This window comes from Accipiter gentilis, chromosome 29 (assembly GCF_929443795.1).
Source record: "Accipiter gentilis chromosome 29, bAccGen1.1, whole genome shotgun sequence".
NCBI lineage: Eukaryota > Metazoa > Chordata > Aves > Accipitriformes > Accipitridae > Astur > Astur gentilis.
The window spans coordinates 6,952,946-6,973,161 of NC_064908.1; the positions used below are offsets into that span (position 1 = coordinate 6,952,946).

Below are 20,216 nucleotides of genomic sequence, written 5' to 3' on the forward strand. Positions count from 1 at the left end.
AATTCCTGTGAGGAAGAAGCAGCCTCGAAACTTTCTGTGGCTCTGGGTTGACTGAGAAGGGAGAGGGGCATAGAGGTTGGGCCTGTGAAGAGCACAGTCTGTCATGTCCGGAATGAACTGGGTTGGAGATTTAATTCAGCTGCTGACAGACGAGGGTCTCGTGGAGGAGTGGTGGCAGGCAGAGGAGGTACTGGAGTGCAGGTGAGCAACAGTGGAAATAGTAACCCTGGGCTGAGTTTTGCTGCCTATTGATGATTAGCTCCTCAGTCCTATTTCACATCAGATCTTGTCTCAAGCAGGAGTAACTGAGCACTTTTCCATCTATAATGTTTAGTGAAGCTTCTGGAAGGAGAGGGATTTCTGCCATCTCAGTTTGAATTTAATACGCAAATACCCCATGATCCCTGTGTAGCTGCCTGTGAGGAGTTTCTTGCATGTTCCTCTGCCATTCTGTAAATCACCAGCAACGACATCTACCCCAAACTTGGATCCACGTTAGAGGCTCTGTGACGTTGACTTCAAACAAGCATATCTGGGAAAACTCCTGCCTTGCAGTTCCCTTTTTCACTGCTGCTGAACAGATGTTGATGCCAACAGGTAAGTTTTGAAACTAGGTTAGTCAAAGTAGAGATACAGGGCAAGAAAAATGTGCTGTTAATGAAGCTGGTTCCCATGATAGTGGAGCCTGGTCTGAGTTGTGGTTGCCTTTGTGGTGCAGCAGAGAAAGGGCAGCAAGTTAGCGGTGGAGTTGTGTGTGAAGGCTGCAGCTGCAGCTCTCCATCCGAGTGTTGTGCAACACACAGCAGTGCCTGTGCAGAAGAAAGCTGCTCCAGGGCAATGGGTGAATAACAGTCTTCATTTTGTGGTGGGGTTAAATACTGTTGAACTTGGTGACAAGTCCTCAGCAGTGATGTGGTGGTTTCTCCACTGGAGTTTAGTAGTTGAAACATCATCAGCTTGCTCAGTTATCTGTTGTCTTGGGTAGGGGTTCCTTCTTGGCCGGTGTACACTCTCCTAGGGAGGTGTCTGTTTAATCAGCCTCTTTTCTGCAGACCTGGAGGTGTTTTGAAGAGCGTACTTACCCTGAAAACGCCTGTTTTGCAGGATGACACCAACACCATCTGCCTGGTGATTGCTGCTTGCGCTGTGCACAAGATACGGAGGGTGGGGCAGAGATGTTTGCTGTCCTTCTCAGGGCTGTGTGGCAGGAAGACGGAGCAGGCTGGAGTCTGCCTAAAGCTCTGCCCTCACCTGTGGAGAGCTGCTCGAGCTGAGTTGGGACAGGCACAGTACCCTGTGCCTTGCTCTTGCTTCTGTGAAGAAATGCAGAACAAATTTTAGGGCTGCAAGTTTCTGACATCTGTGAAGGCAGGAATATGCTCTGATCAGACATACGGCATGTCCAGGATGTGCTTAATGTTCTGGGGCAGAGGTACTCCAGCAGCACCCGCTCCAGATGGCAGATGGCTTTCAGCCCCGTAACTCTCCCTGGGCAGCTGTGGTGCAGCTGGAGCAGGTGGCACAGGCTGTAATGGCAGGAAGCAGGTGGATGGGATGTTTCCTGCTACCAACAGACTTGCTGGTCTCAAATGAAGATATTTAAATATGGACAGATGCCCCTAACCCAAAGAGGTGCCTCTCCCATGCCAGCCTTTTTCAAGGCTGAAATGTATAAAATGTTGAAGAACAATTTTCAATCTTTTCCTTTGCAAGTAGCAAACCTTAACAATGACACCAGTGATGGAGCTGTGCTGATCAGCAGTACTGGCAGGGATCAGGAACCTGTTGTGATCTGCATGGGGAGGCCAGTAAGGCAGTGGAGATGCTGCAGAGGTTGGGCTCTGCTTGCCCCACGTGTAGAGCTGCAGGGCACCCTGGTTTCCCCTTCCTCCCTTACCTGGAGCCCGGGGGAACTCCACGTTGAGGTTTGCTCAGTGATGTGAGTGAATCCTGGCCAGACCTCAGTCCCAAGCATTGGGGGTTTCCACCCTGTGTCCCCCAAGCCCAGCCTCTCTTGAAGGCTGCCTGCCAAAAAAAAAATCCTTTTCCGTGTTCTCCAGGGTGGGATGCAGTGAGGCTGTGATACAACTGCTCTTTGTGGTTCCTGCGAGGGCTCCAGGCAGGAGGAGCTGCAGTTTGGTGTAAGATAATCACTCTTTCCTGTAGGACATGACGCAGAAGGGTCCCCGGTGGTGTGGAAACAGAGCACCAGATGGGCATCGTGATGGCTGGAGCCCCCATGCTCTCCCTGCTGCATGGGGCCCTGGTTACTTCTGCTTTGTCCTGCTCAGGTTCCTGAATAATGGAAGGGGCTGTAAGCGGATCCGGCCTGGCTCTCCGGTTTCCCCAGGGGAAACATGGAGGCTTGCCCATGACCCTGGCCTCATCCTGCTCTTCTTGCTGGGGATCAGGTGTCAGACGGGAGCTGAGCTGGGGCAGGGCAAGGGCTGGGTGCTGTGGGGAAGGTGGCCAGTACCTGCGGTGGGTCCCCTTGTGCCTGTCCCACCCCAGTGCTTTGCTCTGGCCCCAGCTGGGGGGACTGGTCCTCCCTGGCCCCCTGGGCTGGGTCTGTGCCTGCACAGCCACATGCCCCTCTCAAAATAGCCTTTGCATCTGGGACTTCTCTCTCTTCAGTTTATTCCAAGAACAAGCAAAGATGTGCCTTTTAGCCTCATTTAAGACACCTCTCTATTCCCCAGGCAAAATAATAATTCAACGAGCAGAGAGTATAAGTACCAGGTTTGGGGTCAGAGGGAGGTTTGCAAGTGGCTCTGGGTGCCAGGGCCCCAGTTGTGCCTGGGTCATGAGGCTGTGCTGTGGCCCTCGCAGGGGGGGATGGGTGGAGGGGCCCTTTTCCAGCACCCCAACCAGCATTTGGGGTTTTCCCTATAGCACAAGGGGATGACGGGATGGGCTGCCTCAGGCTGGGCTTGTAGGACTTGCTTGGAGGGCAAGAGGAGCCAGGACCACATCGCAGTGGGCACCAGGGGCTGTCCCCTGGCTGGGGATTCCTTTCCCGCTCCAACAGGCTCATGGATGTGCCTGGGGAAGGTCAAATTCTGCCCTAGCTCTGCACCCTGAGATGGCATGTGGGGACCAAAGGGGGATTCTGGTGGCTCTGCTGTACCCTGTAGCAGTGCTGTGTTTCCCGAAAGGCATGTTTCCGTGGTGGGGCTGCCTGTTGCACCTGTGAGTGTTGGGGACCCCAGGGCTGTGCTGGGTGCTATGCTCCCCCCCCTCCCCTTCCTTCCCACAAGGGCAGGAAGGACCAAGCCCCAGTTCCTTCCTGTGCAGGGATGGGGGTCATGGGGCATCTGCGGTAAGAAAAGCCCTGCCCATCCTGTAGCTGCTACCAGTCGTTTTGACGTCCCACATGAGTCACCAGGCCCCAAGTCTTCCTTACCATGTGCGATTAAACACCAAATCTCTGCTGGGTTGCACTGTCCCAGCTCCTTTGGCCCTCCCAGCATCTTACAGCCCCTGCCTGGGTACAGATACTAGACTACCCCTGCTCCGATGCAGGCAGGGCATCCCCACTGAGCTCCCTGGTACCCTGTGGGGACAGAGCCACTGCCATCCCATGATGGGAATTTAAGGATTTAAAAATCAAACAGCATGGGAAAAGCGAAAGCCAGCAGATCCGGAAGCCGGTGGGCGTCTCTTCCTCTCCCTCCAAGTGCCATCGCCTGCTTCCTGCCCTACCTCATCTTCCGCAGCCACCTTTGTCCTCGCAGATGTGTCTGACGCTAGCAATTCCATCTGAACACACGGTGAGGAGCCGGGGCTGGAAGGTGTTGCGGGGGATTTATAGAAGACAGAGCCTGAGAAGAGACGTTGGGGCCTATCCAAAGGTAGAAGAGGTTCAGGCCAGCAAGGAGAGAAGGGAAATGGGATTGACATTTACATGTGGATAAATGTGGAGGATAGGATGGAAGGGAAGGGAAGGGTCATCTTTGTTTGGGCGCTGCGGGTGAGTTGCTGCGTTGGAAGGAGAAGAGGAGTGCCTGGCTCTGAGCTGTGTGCAAGCGATGCTCTTGAGTGACTTGTCATGGGTGCTCCGGGGCTGCATTGCCGCTGTGGGGCTGGAGAAGGGAAGCAGTGGGAGAGGAATGAGGCTTGGAGGGTGGAGAAGCTGGGGACAAACTGGGTCACGGGAAGGGCCCTGTGTGGCCCACATTGGGTGACAGGGATGGAAGGAGCTTCGTCCCCAGCCAGGGCTGCAATGCCCAACACTCCAGCAAGGAGCTGGGGTGTGTGGGAAAACTGTGGTGCCCCTGTGGGGTGCATCCCGGGTGGGATCCTGGCAGCCAGCTTTGTCCTGGCCCAGGGTGCTGGGAGTGCGGTTCTGGCTCAGCAGCCCCAGGAGGTTTCTGCCATCTCAGCAAAAGGGCTGGAAAACAAACGGGGGCAAAAAGATGAGACAGCTCTGTCGCCAGGCTCCTGGCTCAGCACACAGTGTGTTTTCACCTCAGTGCCACTGAAGTGGCAGGTTTGCATGGGAGTTTGGGGTCCTGGGGCTTGACAAGAGCCCTTGGGGGAGTCTGATACTGCCTGGGGGACTGGGGCTGCCAATGAAGGTGGCAGGTGGGTGGGATACAGCCAGTGCCATTGTGGGATGCCTAGTCTGGGGGGGAGGCTGAGGCTGCCCTGACTCCCGCAGTGGGCCTGGGGCCCCTTTGCCCCACCCAGCCTGGGGTCCTCACCAGCCCGGCTAGTTCACTGAGCACTCACCGGCGTGGGGCAGAGGATGCCAGCAGACGCTCCTCCTCTGCAGGAGGCAGGCAAGGACTCGGGGTGGGGCTTTGCCGAGAGAGAAACCAGAGTCTGGCCAGCCCTGGGGAAGTTGCCCGGCTGAGCACCCCGGCAAGACAGCGAAGCTGCCTGGCTGCTGCTGTGCCCCACACGCCGGGCTCCGTGCACCCCGTAAGTCTCTGCTGCCTCGGTGGGTGCATCCAGAGTGGTGCTGGGCATGAGCCATCTCACTGGTGTCATGGGATGGGGCTGCATGGGAAAGGAGTGCCCTGGGCCAGGGTCACCTGGGGGGGGGGGGGTGAGGGCAGGGTGGTGATCTGGTGGTCCCCGTGCTGTCAGCTGTACGGATCAGATCAGACCCCAGTGTCCCCTGACCAAGCTGCCTGCAGAGACCCCCCTGTTCTGTGGGGCTGTAGGAGACCTGGGTTGACCTAAAGCTTTGGCTCCCGGAGTCCTGCGCTACTGAAATGCAGCTTTTCCCCCCTTTCCTCCCTGTGGGACAGCCCTTGGAGCAGACACCCCCCCCAGAGTGTGGGGCCAGACCCCGGGCTGGCTCCCAGGGGGTCCAGGAGTCCCCGTCCCACGCAGCCCCCGAATGGCTGCTGTTTGCCCATTAGGGACATTGCGCTTCTGCTGCCACAATTTGCCATGTCCTCCACTCGAGCGAGTAGCGATTTCTGGCACTGGGTTACACCCTGCCCATCTCCATCCTCGGGACCCCCACCAGGATGGGGTGAGGGGCACTGGCCCTTGACGCAGGAGACCTGGTGCTTACCCCGCTGGATGATGCACAGCCTTTATTCTGTGCCTCGGTTTCCCCCAATGTGGAAAGGCGCTTCTGGCAGTGGGATGGTGAGCCCTGGTTGTTCTCCTGTGCAAACAGCCCCACTCTCCCCAGTGCTGGAGGAAGCAGCTGGAGCCGCCTGCGTGCGGGGAGCATCCGGCCCTTCCTCGCAGCCTCGTGGGACCGAGGCCATGTATTTACTTGTTCTCCTTCCCCTCCGCTGCTGGACTGACTCATGGCTGCTGCGTCACGCAGCCCATTTGGCTGGGAATCTCCTAACAAAGCAGAGGAGTTTATCTGGCTTTGGGCGAGTGGCTCTCGGCAGCCAGCTGCTCCTGGTTACCAGCCCAATGTCCCCATGGGGAGGTGGCTTTTGGGGACATCTCCAGTGGGGTGCTGAGCTGTGGGGAAGGTGCATGAGGTGCTGGGGCAGGAGTGGGGAAAGGGATGCTCCGTGGAGGCACCCCGAGCAGGAGCTGAGAGGATGCTGCATCCCAGTGGTGTGGGCCCTGGTTGTGCCCATCTGGTTGGGCTGCTTTGTTTCTCCATGGAGGCAAAATCAAAAGCCTAATTATGGGGCAGCATTTGTTACCATCTGTTCTGTTAAGCCTGCAATGCAGGGCGATGCTGGAGGGGTGAGGTGCGTGTAACCCCCTGTTCCCCACGGGCTCCCTGCTCCATGGACGAAACCACTGCCCGTGGGAGCTGGGGTTGCGGAGCAGCACCTTGTTTTCCATCCGGGATGGGCCGCTGGCAGCCAGACACCCTCCCGGCAGCCAGAAAAACCGTTGGCCACCCAGAGTATAAATACGCCCAGCCCAGCATGTGGCTGGTTGCCAAGCCTTGCCGTTCCCAGCTCAACCTATGGTCTCAGTGCTGCACCACAGATCGTGGAGGTCTGGGCTCAGAAATTCACCTTCAGGGTGTGATGTCCCTGTGGCTCAGGATGGGTCCCTACAGCTGCTCCCTGCTAAGCCAGCGAGCTGCCTGTGCCCCCATCGTTGCAGGGGAAGGAGAGGCTGGGGGGCTTTGGGAAGAGCTGGCCATAGGCCTGGCCCATGGCAGTGAGCACCCCCAATTCTCCCCACTTTCTGCTGTGACCTGGACAGAGATTTTAAGCAGCTCCAGGAGCTTGTTGTCCCCCCTGAGTGCTTTGAAGAACCAGCAATAACTGGAGCTCAGCCACTGCTAGGTTCAAGCTCCTTGGCTGAGATGGGTCTCACTAAGGCCATGGCTCAGCCCAACCCTCCCTGGGAGAGAGCAGCTAGCTCTGTTTTAATTGCTTATCTCTGAGTAACGAGCAACATTCCTGGGTGAGGTCAGCACGGCAAGGACAGCACTGACTGCTGCACTGGGGGGACCTGCTCTGCACTGCCCTGTTGAAATGCTAACAACCGCCCCAAAGGACTTTTGAGCAGGAAAACCTGGGTTTTCTTCTTAAAATAAGCCCAGCACACGCTCCAGGGCAGCGGCAACAGAGGTGCTGCACAGGCTCTGCTGTTTGGGGACTGTGGGTGGGCTGGGAGTGTCTGCTGCATCGGTGGCAGTTGATGCAGTGAGGTATTTAAGAAGTCCTGGGTAAAGCCCAACCTTCGTTCAGGAAGGCTGGCAGCTTTCTCGGCATTTTATTATACGGCTTAGGAGGGCTTTTCCTCTACATGTTTGCATTCAAAGACACTTTGACCAAGCCGATAAGCAGTTTGGATGGGGCTGACTGTGTCTGCCCTACCGGACTGGGCACTTGCTCGGTCTCCAGTTTCTTCTTTTCCAAGGCAGACATGGTCATATTTATAATGGAAAAAGCCCAGGTGAACACAGGAGCCTTTTAGCTGCCTGCCACACCTCTGCCACAAGGTAAAATATCTCAAGGGCAGTACAAATTCCTTGAAGGTGACACACCCCCCGCCATGGGGATGGCTTTCTTGTCCTACTAAGCAAAGGACATGGCTGCGACAGGGTGAGCACAGCTGCGGCGGTGGCTGCCAAGAGGCAGACAGGGAGCAGGGCAGGCAGGAGAGGCTGGACGAGCTGCTTTGGCCTTGTGATGCTGGAAGAGCAGCCCAGGCTCCTTTGAGACCTGAGCATTTCCCAGGGTTTGGTGCCAAGTCCTGAGGTCTTGGTGACTGCTCCTGGGGTGCCAGGAGCACCCTGACCTGAAAGCCTTCCCTGAGGCGTGTGTCACCTGCATTGCTTCTGCCTCCAGTTCTGGGGCCGCTGCGCGGAGCATTGCAGGGCAGCCGGGTGTGTTGGCAGAGCTGGTGGGGTGGATTTTGTACCTGGCCGATCTTTTTTCCTGGCTGCGTTGGGGTGTCCTGCCCCTGCCTGCCCAAAGAGGATAGTGCGTGGGTGCCTCTTGATGCCCATGGCTGCCCCTGGGTGCGCACCCCTGGGTGCCCTGGGCAGAGTAGTCAGCCCTGGGGGTGCATCCAGGTGCTGCCCCACTGTCCTGTCCAGGGGATGGTGGTTTTCCCCGGGCTGTGCCCTGACCTGATGTGCCCCTTCCTCCCACAGGCCTCAGCGTGCTGGCCTGGTGCTATGCGATGGTCCCTGAAGCGCTCCGTCACAGCTGCACTTGCAGCCTCGTTCCTTTTCCTCCTCCTCCTCCTCCTCCTCCAGGGGGGCAGCTGGCAGGAACAGGATCCCCTGGAGGTGAGTCCCCCACCAGTGATGTCCCACTGGAGGGGCCACTGGAGCATCCTCCGTCCCCACCTGCCCCACACAGACCCCCACCCCAGCTCTGCTCCCTTCCCTGCACCGTATCACCTCCAAACCCCAGCTCTGTATTCTCTCCCTGGGGTTGCCCTGTGCACCTGGGCCTCCCCCCCAGTTCAGAAGCTGGGAGGGCAGGACAGGGGCTCCCTCTCATTTCTGGGTCCCCCTGTTGTCATCCCCCCTTGCTCACTTGTGTCCATTGTGCTCTGGGGTCTGACCTGGCTGCCTGCGGCTCCCATCCAGGTGGAACTTGGGGGCTTGGCCCCAGCCACGGTTCTCCAGATACTGCAGCCAGAAGGAGCCCAGCGCATCCTCAGGGACACAGATGACTTGTCTGCACTCCACAATGTCTCCTACCATCTCCTGGCTGGCTCCCTGTCACCCCACAAAAGTGAGTGGCTTTGGGACCCCGGACTGAGCAGGACTCCGGGTTTGCACATCTCTCCCATCGCAGCTGCATGTCGCAGCATGGACCTGCCCCATCACTGCTGCTTCCGGGGTGAGGCAGGGTCTGCTTCCAACCTTTTTGGGTTGAGGGACCTGCTGATACCTGGTGGCCTCCCCCTAACCACCCTTTGCTGCTCCGCCTGCGAAGATGGAGGGGTAGAGGAAGGTCCGCGTGCTCCAAGCATGGTCCATGCTTCTGCACCTTGGTACTGGGGTGACAGAAGGCATTCTGGGTTTCCCAGATCTCTGTGGGGAGGGTGGCTGAGATCCCATCTCCCTGGGGTTGTTTTCTGCTCTCCAGTCAGGAAGGTGGAGATGGTGGGGCTGGACCACCAGCACAACCATATAGTGTGGGACATGTGGGTCAAGCTCTTGGACAGGTGCACGAAAAGCAATTTACATGCAAAGACCATGGGAGGGAGCTTAGGGCAGCCCCGCACAAGCCCATGCTGAAACCAGAGGTCCAGTACTTGCACAGTGCTGCGCAGACCAGCAGCAAGAGAAGCTGCAGCGAAGCTGAACAACTGCAGCCACAGCTGGGCTGTGGGCAGGGCAGAAGGATGCCTCATGCCAGTGTGGTTGCACCTCTGCGAGGTTTGGAGTAGGGTAGGGGCATGGTTCCAGGATGTGTAGCCATGTCACAAAACCATCCCTGCCCCATAGACTGTCTCTGCACTGTTCCTTCCCCAGGTTTGGCACTTTTTTAAGGTCTTTTTCCCAAATATTACTCTTCAGAGGAGTCCCTGACTACTTATCCTGTCCTCTCCCTGTCATTTGGGCCAATTTTGGGCACCTCCTGAGATGACGGGGGCTTCACCTTCAGAAAGGACCTGCTGGCCTCAGACATGGGGCAACAAATAACCGTGCTGGTTGGTCATGCAGAGAGCTTTTTGGAGCCCCCTCCTTGTGGCTTGCAGGGAAAAATGTCACCGTGGTGCATCCCAGGTCACCCCTCAGCCTGCTAATGCCTTTCCTTTGCCTTGCAGAATTCTTGGCGGTGGGATTGGCGTCAGTGCAGCGGCCGCGTGGCTACTACCTCCCAGCCACACTCCAGTCCCTTTTCAAGCAGTCGACAGAGGAGGAGCTGCAGGAGATGGTGGTGGTGGTGCACCTGGCCGATGCAGACCCTAGATGGAATATGCACGTGGCTGCCAACATTGCCCGCAAGTTTGCTCACCACATCCTCCTGGGCCAGCTCCTGCTTATCCACACTCCCCAGGAGTTTTACCCCACCCTGGAGGGCCTCAAGAGAAACTATAACGACCCAGAGGAGCGGGTAAGGTTCAGGTCCAAGCAGAACGTGGACTATGCCTTCCTCCTTGCCTTTGCCGCCAACCTCTCCTCCTACTACTTGATGATTGAGGATGATGTGTGGTGCGCCAAGTCCTTCTTGACGGCCATCCGCAAGGCACTGGCTTCCCAGGAAGGTTCCAACTGGGCCACCCTTGAGTTCTCCAAGCTCGGCTACATCGGTAAGCTCTACCACTCCAGTGACCTTCCTCGCCTGGCTCGCTTCCTCCTCCTCTTCTACCAGGAGATGCCCTGCGACTGGCTGCTGGTCCACTTCCGCCTCCTGCTCACCCAGAAGGATGTCATCCGCTTCAAGCCCTCCCTCTTCCAGCACATGGGCCTCTACTCCTCCTTCCAGGGCACTGTCAACCGGCTGGAGGATGACGAGTTTCAGGCTGATGCCTTGGACCTTCCAGACAACCCGCCAGCAGCCTTGTTCACCAGCATGTCCGTCTTTGAGAACTACGAGCCCCTCAAGGCTTACGGGACAGCAGAAGGGTATTTTTGGGGTAAAGACCCAGCAGCCGGCAGTGTCTTCTCCATCATCTTCCACCAGCCAGCCCACGTCACCCGTGTCCGGGTGCGCACAGGCTCTGATGAGCGCCAGAGTGATTTCCTGCGCGCGGGGGTTCTGGAGCTGGGCCGGCGGCGGCAGGCTGATGGCCGAGACTGCTCTGCCTACACCACTGTGGGCACCTTTGAGAAGGGGACCTTTGAGCGGCGGGGACTGGAGAGGGGCATGCCCGGCCCTGTGGAGTGCGTGAGGATCCGGGTAACCCGGGACCAGAGTGAGTGGCTCATCATCCAGAGCATTGACATCTGGACCACGGCAGGCACCTGACCATAGCTGCAGCAGGTTGCCAAAGCGACAGAATTTTGTACTAGGAGGTCCTTTATTTTTCTCACTCCCCTTTTTTGATAAGGAATTAAATTATTGACTCCTGCTGCTGCAGGACATTGATGGGGCCAGGAGCAGGGCCCACCAGACTGCACCTGCTTGGGGGATGCCCCAGCGAGCAATGCAGGGGGTATGGGAAGAGCAGAGACTGGGCAGTAGAAAACATTTCCTTCCAGGGAGGATGGTGTACCGGACAAAGCTAATCAGCTAATTAACAAACCAAATAATTCATCAGGCAGTGGCATTTTTTTGGAACCTCTCCACACCATCCCTTCCGCATCTGAGTTTTCTAACCCACTGACTCCTCATTTCTAACCTGCATTTTTTTCCTCTCCTATCCCATTTTTGAAGCTGTTCCTGGGAAGGGTCACAAACCCCTCACCCTCCAGGATCAGGGTCTAGTCGCTGGGAGCAGGAACCCTGGTGATCACTGATGTCTCAGTGCTGATCAGAGGGTCACCGGCCACAAGATGGACCCACCACACCAGCTCAGTCCCTGCACGACAGCCACGGCAGCTCTCATCCAGCTGCTGCTTGTGCTCAGACCCTTCAAACAGGTTTTCACCCTCTCGGGGGAGGCGGGGGGGGGGGGGGGGCTGCAGTTCCCAGGGACCACACCCTGTGTTCATGAGGGATTCACACCCAGAGGGAAGGACAGGGAAGATAGGGTTTCTAAAAGGAGGAGAAAGGTCCAACAACTGAGCACCACGGAAAAACGATGGGTAAAGGAAAATGTGACCTCGGTATAATGTGAAGCTCTAGGTACTTTTTAGCCCAGCAAGGTGCTGAAGGGTAACTGGGGTACATGCAGGCTGCAGGCACAAAGCCCCCAAAAAGCTTCTGTTTGGATTTGTCTGGCAGGATCAGCTTGGAGGGCTGGATCCTGCTGGGCAGCTTGATCAAAAGCTGTTGGCGCTAGCATGCGAAGCGGTGACGAGCACCTCTCCCAATTAGGCTTTTAGCAACAATTCCTCAGCTTTCAACAAACGAGGAATTCCAATCTGCTCAGCCTTCTCACGAGACAGCTCGGAGCAGTTTGTCACTAACTTGTGCCAAGCAGGACTGCTCTGGTTTGCCAGTGTTTTAGGCCCAGCTCTCCTGGAGCAAGACAGTCACCCTCTGAGCACAGACAGGTACAAAACAGTGCCAGAGGACCCACCTGCCAAAACACCTGAGTGCCGTAACCACAGCTCGGTCTTGAGGTCTTGCATCAACTTGCCTGTTGGGCACTGGAAGGCAGCCTGGAGAGCTGCTACTCAGTGCTGGGAGCCCCAGACCTGGCATGATCGGACTTTCCCATGAAAAAAAGCCAGCCATGTAATAGATCTTTGTCTGCATTTAATACAGAGAGATGCTACATGATAAACTCCAGCACTTTCCTGATGTTATAAATATACACATTGCAGAATCACCTCAGTTTCCTCCACACAGCCCAAGTACAGTCAGAGCTCTTGGAGTGTTTTGAGTAGCACAAGTGTCCCCTTTCCAGGGCCCCAAGTCCCAGACAAGTGTTTACAGTGCTCCAGTAGAGCCTTTGCCCCAGTTCTCTGGGACACAAATGCTCCTGAGCACACTGTGAGAGCATCAAGGCTTACCAGCATGGGTACCAACAGAAAGCTTTCTCCCCAGTTTGTTTATCCACTGCTAAAGCAGGAAAAGATATAAACTTAAATCAACCTTTTACCTGTTGTTGGTCTTTTACTTGTGAATGTACTGATCAGTTTTGTGATATTCACCTATGCAGAAACAAGCTGCAGTCTCAGTTATGCTGGTGTAAATCTGGACAGATTCCACTGAAGAGAGTGGAAATCCACTCTGTTTACACCAGGGTAAGTGCAAGTAGCAGCTGACCACTGGCAGGGAACCCCATCCTCCTCCTTCCAGTACAATACACTTGTTTCAGCACCACAACGCCCGCTTAACATTGGTGCAAACTGGAGGAGGAGAAGGCTTCTTCATCCTGGAGGAGTGGCACATAATTTATCCCACATAAAAATTATCCCACTATTTTTGTCTCAAAGACTCAGCCAGCTTCCAACACTCTGTACTGAGACCCCTGTCTCTGATGCAGGGGTGGGCTGATGGAGACTTCAGTCCCAGCAAGTGGTGCCCGCAGGGTCCAGCCGAGCACAGCGTGCTGGAGCTGCAGCCCCGGCTCGAGTCAGCCCATGAACCCGGGCAGCAGCACTGCATACGACCGACCATTTACATGCAGCTGATCTGTGCAGCTAACGATCAGCACAGATCTCAGCCGGGCAAGGGTTAAGGAGCCTCTGGGCTAAGAGGTAAAGGACAAGGGGACAAAACCAGAGGCGAGCGTTTTGGTCTGCTTCTCTCTATGAAGACAGTAAATCAGAGAGGGTTAGAGCTTTTAGTCAAACACCACGGATGTCCTGAAGGATGACTTGCTGTCCGTCTCAACCAGCGGAGCTACCTTGTCTCTTGGGAAGTGGTGCCGCATAGCTCAGCAAAGATCTAGCTCAGCATCTTGTGGCGGTCGAAAACGGTCTTCCTCTGCTCCTGCACCTGGCGCTTCCAGCGCTGCTGGGCCCCCTCCACCCTCTCCAGCACTGTGTTGGCTCTAGCACCAGATGGAGTGGGGGCTGGGGCCAAGGAGCGAGCATCCTGCAATGGAAAGAAACGGTGAAAGAGATCAAGGCATGCCCAGCCCAAACACAGAAGGTGGCAGCTCGACTCTGGGAGAAATTTCAACTGAAAGAGCAATTCAAGGCTTAAGTTGTCCTGATGAAGAACCTCACTTTCAGAGGTCCTCAACACCAGCCCCCCAAGTCCAGCTGGAAAGCTTGCTCCTGGGGACCTCCTATGGTAAAGTCACAGACCCCAAATAAAAAGCCTCCAGGAGAGGAACTACACTAAGTCTAAACCCCTGCTGGAAATCCACTGCTAGGAGGTCTGCAAGGAGCCACACTGCTAAAGCAAACTACATCACCCCGCTGAAACTGGGCCAACAATTTCCATTGTCCTCAGCACAGTAGCTTACACAGTAGCTGCTCATCTGTTTCTTGGATAGTGCTGCAAGACTTTTGTCCAGGCCTGATGTTCAGACTGCTCCAACCAACCATATTTACACTGCAGTAATGTCAGAAGGCCCCTTGGATGGGGATCCATCATGGCACACAAACACCAAGGCAATGAGAAGGTCTATCCCAAAGAGTTTGCAGTCCAGCACACTGGAGTAAGATAAGCCTCACTTAATAGCAGGCATTTACAGTGTGTACCTAGATCTAAATCTGAAATATTGCTGTGGAGCAGTGGAGCAAAAGCATACTTTTAGGATACAATTCATCTCCTCCTGCAGGACCTCCTTTTTTCAGCAGATGGAGGTAATGGACAGACTGCACATCAGAGCAGCTACTCCTCGCTTACATCAGCGTATGAAAGAATTGGGCGAAACAGTTTATACTTACAACAAAGTATAAACAGGACAGTCTGATCCAGTGGTTTTCTCATAGACTAGGAAAGGAGAGCATCTTCAGACATTGCAGCTTCCCTTCTCAAAGTGTGACTGAGCTAATCACTAGCATCCAGAGTCACCAATTGCTAGGGAAGGCCTCCTCATGAGTCTCCTCCTAGCAGCCAGGGGCCTGGAGCGGTAGCTGGGGCAATGCTTGAGCACAGCCCTAGGGCTCCACCAAGGAAAGGAACTCAGCTCCAGGAAAGAGCTCTGTCTAGCACTGTGCCCTGCTGAACTGCGCACGTCGGAACTGAGAGCGCCACAGGGAAAGCTGTGTCACAGAGCCACACGCTGTACTAACAGGCAGCAAGTCTTGGGCAGCCCTTGCATCCTGCAAACAGAGCATGAGCTACAGATGCAATCAAGCATGAGAGCTAATCACTGTACGTGCAGCCACTCCACTCCTCCACACCAGCCATCAGCTATGCCTCTAACGCTTCCTTCTCTGAGAGACCAGCCCTATCTCAGTCTCCTGTATTTCCCTATAACAGAAGGGAAGCCTCAGGGGAAGAAGAAAAGATTTACAAGTCAGGGCACTCTTGTTCCGAAATCCACCTTGGAATCAGGCCCAATCATTCAGCCTAAAGCACTGCCTCTCTCCCAAGGGGAAGAATTCTGGATGCTGAAATTGCATTAATTTCATGCAGCAGGAAATTTGTCCTCCCCCAAAATCGGGGGGGGGGAGGGAGGGAGGGAGAGGGGGGAAAGGGAGGGGGGAGAGACAGAGGGAGAGAAAAAGGGAGAAAGACACTCCTTCTTTGTTGCTGGGTCCTAACCTTCTTGCCCAAGATGTCGTATGCCAATGTCTCCCAAAAAGATGGGATCCGAGTGAAATTCTGCTCTGGGGAGAAGCACAAGGAACAAGAGCCTGGACACAACAGGGCCTAGCCCCAGAACAGGGTCAAACAGCAGCACCTTAGAGGCCACTCTTTTAAGCCTCTAGAAGAGAGGCCTGCCCCATGTTTCAGCAAATAATTAAACCCATCCTTCCCTGGAAGCTCACCACCAAGTAACTACACCTAGGACACTGCACAAACAGGAACCATTTAACTTTTGGTTTCATCTAAACAGACATACCAAATTCAGGGCACTTGGTTAAAAAGTCACGCCCTGCCCCAGAGGACAGGTCTTCTCTTGGGCTTGTAACACACAACTTGTACTTTGAATACTTACTTGTGCTTCAGCATGATCTGCTCAGATTTGAGTATACATGTTTACCTGTGGCAAGTGCCCAAAAAGCAACAGTGCTGGTCTCACACTGGATCAGAGGGGACAAGCATGAGGTCACTCTAATTCCCTGTCAGCAATTCTCTTGTCACCCTACCACCCTGTCTCCACCATGACCGCAGCTACCCACGTGCACCCTGCACACACCAGCGGCACAGCCTCACCTCATTCTCCTCCTCATTGTGCAGGGGCTGGGTATAAGCATCTGGCTTCCGGATCAGGGGGTCCACCAGCACAAGGAAAGCCATGTAAAGCAGCAGTGCCCCCACCACGGACAAGTAAATGATGATGATCACCTGCAGTTAAGGACAGCACAGTGGAAAAGGATCAGTATTGTAGATAAGAAGCACCACAGAGGCCAGGAAGCTCCCTTCACAAAGCTGCCTCTGATGTTTGACCTCTTCTCTCATTCTAATTTTGCTCACTAGAAAGTTTCTTGCACTTGCAGGAAGGCTGATAACACGTAAGTGTCATCACTGTATAAAATGTGCTGATCTTCTCCACACTGTGCCAATTTAGGACACATGCTGCATGTGAAAGGAGACCAACAAGATGGGTCCCCAGTCAGGGATGCCTGGCACTGTCACACATCCTCAGCAAGAAGACGGGGCTCCTGTGCAGCCTGCTCCTCACTGCCAGGAGCCCTCCTGACTCAGACATGGTGCCCCTGGCACTACCACCATGTACTAGCTGTGATAGTTTTATTTTCCCTTTCTGGGCTCTTCTCCAGGAACCCACCAGTCTAACTGTGCCTGGGATGGTGTGGCATGGCAAGGAGAAGCCAGCCACAGGGAGCAGACCCGCAATTACCTTGATGGTGGTGGTGCTGCGCTCCTCATACTTGCACTCACACAGCAGGCAGTAGGCCTCCACATCATTCCCTGGCACCGGCATTGGCTCCACAACATGCAGGCAGTTGCTGCAACACAAAGAAAGCAAAATCAGCAACAGGACAAGGTGAAACCAATGTTCTGTGGAAGGATGCTGGGGTGACTTTTTTGGTGTCCCAGCTTTCCTGTCAGGCTGATAACGCTGATGGGGTTTTAAGCAGCTCAGCTAGCCCAAAGTTCCTGAGACAGACTGTCCAAGAGCCTTCTCCAGGGATCTGGTCCAGGTGAAGGGGACTGGAAGGTACACCCTACATCTGCTGAGAGCTGTGGCTTACGAAATCATGCCTCCCAGATTCCTCAATCTCTGTTCAAAAAATGCCCCTCGCCTGGGTTAAACATCACGTACCAAAACAGCTTCCTCTGCAAATGCAAAGGCAGGGAATTATTTCCTTAGCACCAGCTGGAAACTTCAGAGCATTGGCTGTCACGGACTGATCCCTCAGTATTCAACCCACAACTCACCAGTCCTTCTGTGACACATTCTTGTTGTAAATGTGCCCACTGATGTTCCGGTACGGGGGACAGATGCACTTGCAGCGGATGTCCTCTGAGCTCTGCAGAAGCAAGAGCAGACAGCATTAGTGAATGAACATGTGTGCACAGTTCTGCTGCCCTTACCAGCCAGGGGTGTGGGAAAAGGCAAAACATTCTCTGCAAGAGAGAGGACTTCACACCATGTCTCCTCCTCCTGTGCTGCTTCTTTCACATCAATAACTTCACAGTTTTAAAATGTCTTGAGCCCCTCTGCTCCAGACACCAGGTACTTTTCAAATAAATTTTAAAATGGAAACTTCAAAACACAGTAGAAGGCAGGGCAGAGGCCACTGTCACGTACATTCACAGCTCTACATATGATAAATGCACATCTGCTATAGCACTCCTTATCTTTGCAAACTTCCACAGCAAAACAGTTGCTTCTCTGGCATTTTTGTTTCTGTTGTACTACACACATGGTTCAGTGCTTGTGTCTGAAGCTGTTCACTCACCTTGCCGGCTTGTGCTGGAGGAGAAAGGATGCAGCACAGCAGCACAATCAGGAGCATGGAGCTTGCACACTTCCAGGTGCACTGGGTAAACATCATGGAAGCCTGAGGAAACAAAAATTCACATCCAGGAGAGAGGATCTCAGCTGAATGCAGCCAGAACGAGTTAGTTTGAGCTTTCTTTTTTGGCCCACTTGCCTCTATTTTGCCCAGGAAGTAGAATCACCAAATCAAGGCTGATGCCATTCAAAAACTCCTGGAAACACTTTACACAGATCCCAAGAAACACTCCTATCAAAAAAGCTTCCACCATCCAGAGCCACACGTCCAAACTACCACAGTCGTGCAAAAAAATATTGCTGACTTCCTTACAATTTGACTTCTGCAACTCTATGTAACCTCCTGTTACTCTTACTATTGCAGAGCTCTGCAACAGGTATTCTGCTACTGACAGTTTTGCTCAGTAAAAGATACAGAATGAGGAAAACACCACACCAAGAGCGACTTAAAGAAGTACACTGGGCCTCATTGCTGTACTGTATAATACATTTTAAATCATTCATCTGATAGTCAAAGTTTTGCTTTTGAAGGGGTCAGCATATTTTCCTCTCTCACAAGCCATGAACTACAGGAAGGGGGTGGAATATTTACTGATTCCTAAACCTCCTTTACCCCAAGATACCTGTTCAGTAAACCCCTATTTGTTAAAAATTATTTCAAGTTGCTAGCTTGGTGAATTCATTATATGCCCTTTGCTACATATGCATAGATAAAGTTGTTCTAGAGACGTGTGTTTGCACAAATCCAAAAGAACATGAGCTCGTGTTCTTTGCCACAAAAAGGAAAGCTAGTCTTAACAAGGCTAGCATTCACATTCGCAATGGCAGCTCACTGGGAGACAAAAGGCACAGCAGGCCTTGTGGTGCCACCTTGGGGAGAGCTCTGAAAAGCCACTTCAACACAGCTTTATTCAGGGAAGGTAATTTACACCTTCATTAATGAGCTCCATACAGCACACGTAATCCCACAGCTAACACCAGATACTTATGCTGCATTACCTAACATAATTCCATTAGTATTTACATCACTGGAATATTCTATCACCGTTTGCTTTATCTCATGTCAACACACTAAAAATTAATGTTATGGATTACAAACACCAAGTTCCTCTCCTCTTTATCTAAACAAAACACCAGTCACTTCTAACAAGCTGACCTGCCAAAAACCATCAAAATGCATTCCAGTCGTATCAGCTTATTGCAGGATTTCTTAATCCTTTGCACCCGAGTTAGGAGAAACCTCCTCAAACAATAAATAGTTCTTTCTTTGGAGACACCCTTGCACATCAGGGTTTTAGCTCTTCATCAGAAATGCTGGTTAACATATGACTTATCTGAGCCGCACAGTGCACATTCTCCATTGTAAGTGCTTTTGGACTACTACTTGTTTGAATTTTCAACTCAACAATGGAGTGCATACCTGGAATTTAGTTTTAGCCTGCTCAACTAGATTCAGATCATCCAAACAACTCATAACTGTCATTTTTAATAAAAGCAGGGGAAAACGTGATCTATTATACCATGTTTGCCAGCAACAAAATAAAAACTAGGAATGACACCTAGACAGAGTCCACCCATCACGAACTGTAAAACACCAGCAGCCACGCAAAGGGTAATTACTCCTAATTCTTTCCAAGTCTGACAGCATACTTTCGAAGGGGCACTTGCACACATGCCTTAAAGCTGTTGTTTTCCAGACAATTAGCCAAGTTTACAGCAGCCATCTGCCTAAAAGCATCTGTATCTGGACCAAAACCCAACAGCGCTGTGAATGACAGTGGAGAGGGAGGTTAAGGTCTCCGAGGTCGTGACCAAGGAGCCTGGCAGCCCCCAGCCATGACTCCCTCACCCCCCAAAAGGAGGCACACAGCACAACCCCACGGATCCACCCTGCGCCCCTTCTCCCTGGCAGCAACCCCAATAAACTCTTCACCTTTCACATCACCTGGCGCCCTTCTAAGACTAAATCTACGACGGCTCCGACACGTTGCCCACCACTGCCCCACCCCGGGATCCGTGCTCTAACCACCCCCGACACCGAACTGACCCACTCCCACCCCCGGTCCCACGCAAGGAGCAGGCTCCTTCGCAAGGAGCGGTGCTTCCCCGGCGGCGACCCCTCAACGCCCGCCGAAGGGCCGCGGGTGCTCAGCCCTTCAGGGGCTCCCACGACCCAGCTCCACCCCACTCCAGGGCCCCGGGATGCCCCCGGTAATCCAGGCCGCCACCGGAGAACAACCGACCACCGGGCTCCCCCACACCCCCGCCTCGGCGAGGCGAGGCCCGGCCCCCGGGGGGGCGGGAAGAGGAGCAGGGACGGGAACGGGTCCGGCTGGGCCCGGCCTCCCCTCAGGCCGCCCTGAGCGCGGCCCCCACCGGCCCTACCTGCCCCTCGACGCCGGTGCGCGACAATCGCCACCCACGGGCCCTGCCCCTGCAAGCCCCGCCCCCGCCCCGGCCCCTGCGCGCCCATTGGTTGCGGAGGGTGACGTCGATGACAGGCAGTATCCGCGGCCAGTCGGAAGGCAAGTCGCCCGGCCGGGTTCTGAGGAGCCGGTCCGCACCCCCTTCCCGCCCCTCAGAGCTGAGAGGACGGGGTCGCTGGCGCTCGTCAGCCGGCGGGGATCGGGCCCGGGAGGGCCCCGGCGGTGTTAGGCGGACCTGGCCTGGGGCAGCTCCCGCCTGGCTCCCCCCTCGTT

General features: G+C 54.5%; 2 protein-coding genes across 7 annotated transcripts; one reads left to right on the forward strand and one right to left on the reverse strand.

The window, feature by feature from the left end:
* The first annotated feature begins 493 nt into the window (after positions 1 to 493).
* LOC126051914 (alpha-1,6-mannosyl-glycoprotein 4-beta-N-acetylglucosaminyltransferase-like) lies at positions 494 to 12,566 on the forward strand. 4 transcript variants are annotated; one of them, XM_049831786.1, is made up of 5 exons: positions 2,244 to 2,314; positions 3,735 to 3,851; positions 8,048 to 8,185; positions 8,492 to 8,639; positions 9,682 to 12,566. In XM_049831786.1, exons 1-5 carry the CDS (start codon positions 2,303 to 2,305, stop codon positions 10,824 to 10,826), a joined length of 1,560 nt encoding a protein of 519 aa, XP_049687743.1. In that variant the 5' UTR covers positions 2,244 to 2,302; the 3' UTR covers positions 10,827 to 12,566. The 4 variants fall into 4 exon arrangements, with proteins under 4 accessions (XP_049687745.1, XP_049687743.1, XP_049687744.1 ...); XM_049831788.1 differs by lacking the exons at positions 2,244 to 2,314; positions 3,735 to 3,851 and adding an exon at positions 494 to 597; XM_049831787.1 differs by lacking the exon at positions 2,244 to 2,314 and having other exon boundaries at positions 3,687 to 3,770.
* Positions 12,202 to 19,985, reverse strand: TMEM9 (transmembrane protein 9). 3 transcript variants are annotated; one of them, XM_049831794.1, is made up of 6 exons: positions 19,903 to 19,985; positions 17,462 to 17,563; positions 16,938 to 17,029; positions 16,396 to 16,504; positions 15,750 to 15,881; positions 12,202 to 13,508 (listed from the first exon to the last, which is right to left on the reverse strand). In XM_049831794.1, exons 2-6 carry the CDS (start codon positions 17,555 to 17,557, stop codon positions 13,359 to 13,361), a joined length of 579 nt encoding a protein of 192 aa, XP_049687751.1. In that variant the 5' UTR covers positions 17,558 to 17,563; positions 19,903 to 19,985; the 3' UTR covers positions 12,202 to 13,358. The 3 variants fall into 3 exon arrangements, with proteins under 3 accessions (XP_049687751.1, XP_049687750.1, XP_049687749.1); XM_049831793.1 differs by lacking the exon at positions 19,903 to 19,985 and adding an exon at positions 19,451 to 19,896; XM_049831792.1 differs by lacking the exon at positions 19,903 to 19,985 and adding an exon at positions 17,657 to 17,774.
* Positions 19,986 to 20,216: the final 231 nt, after the last annotated feature.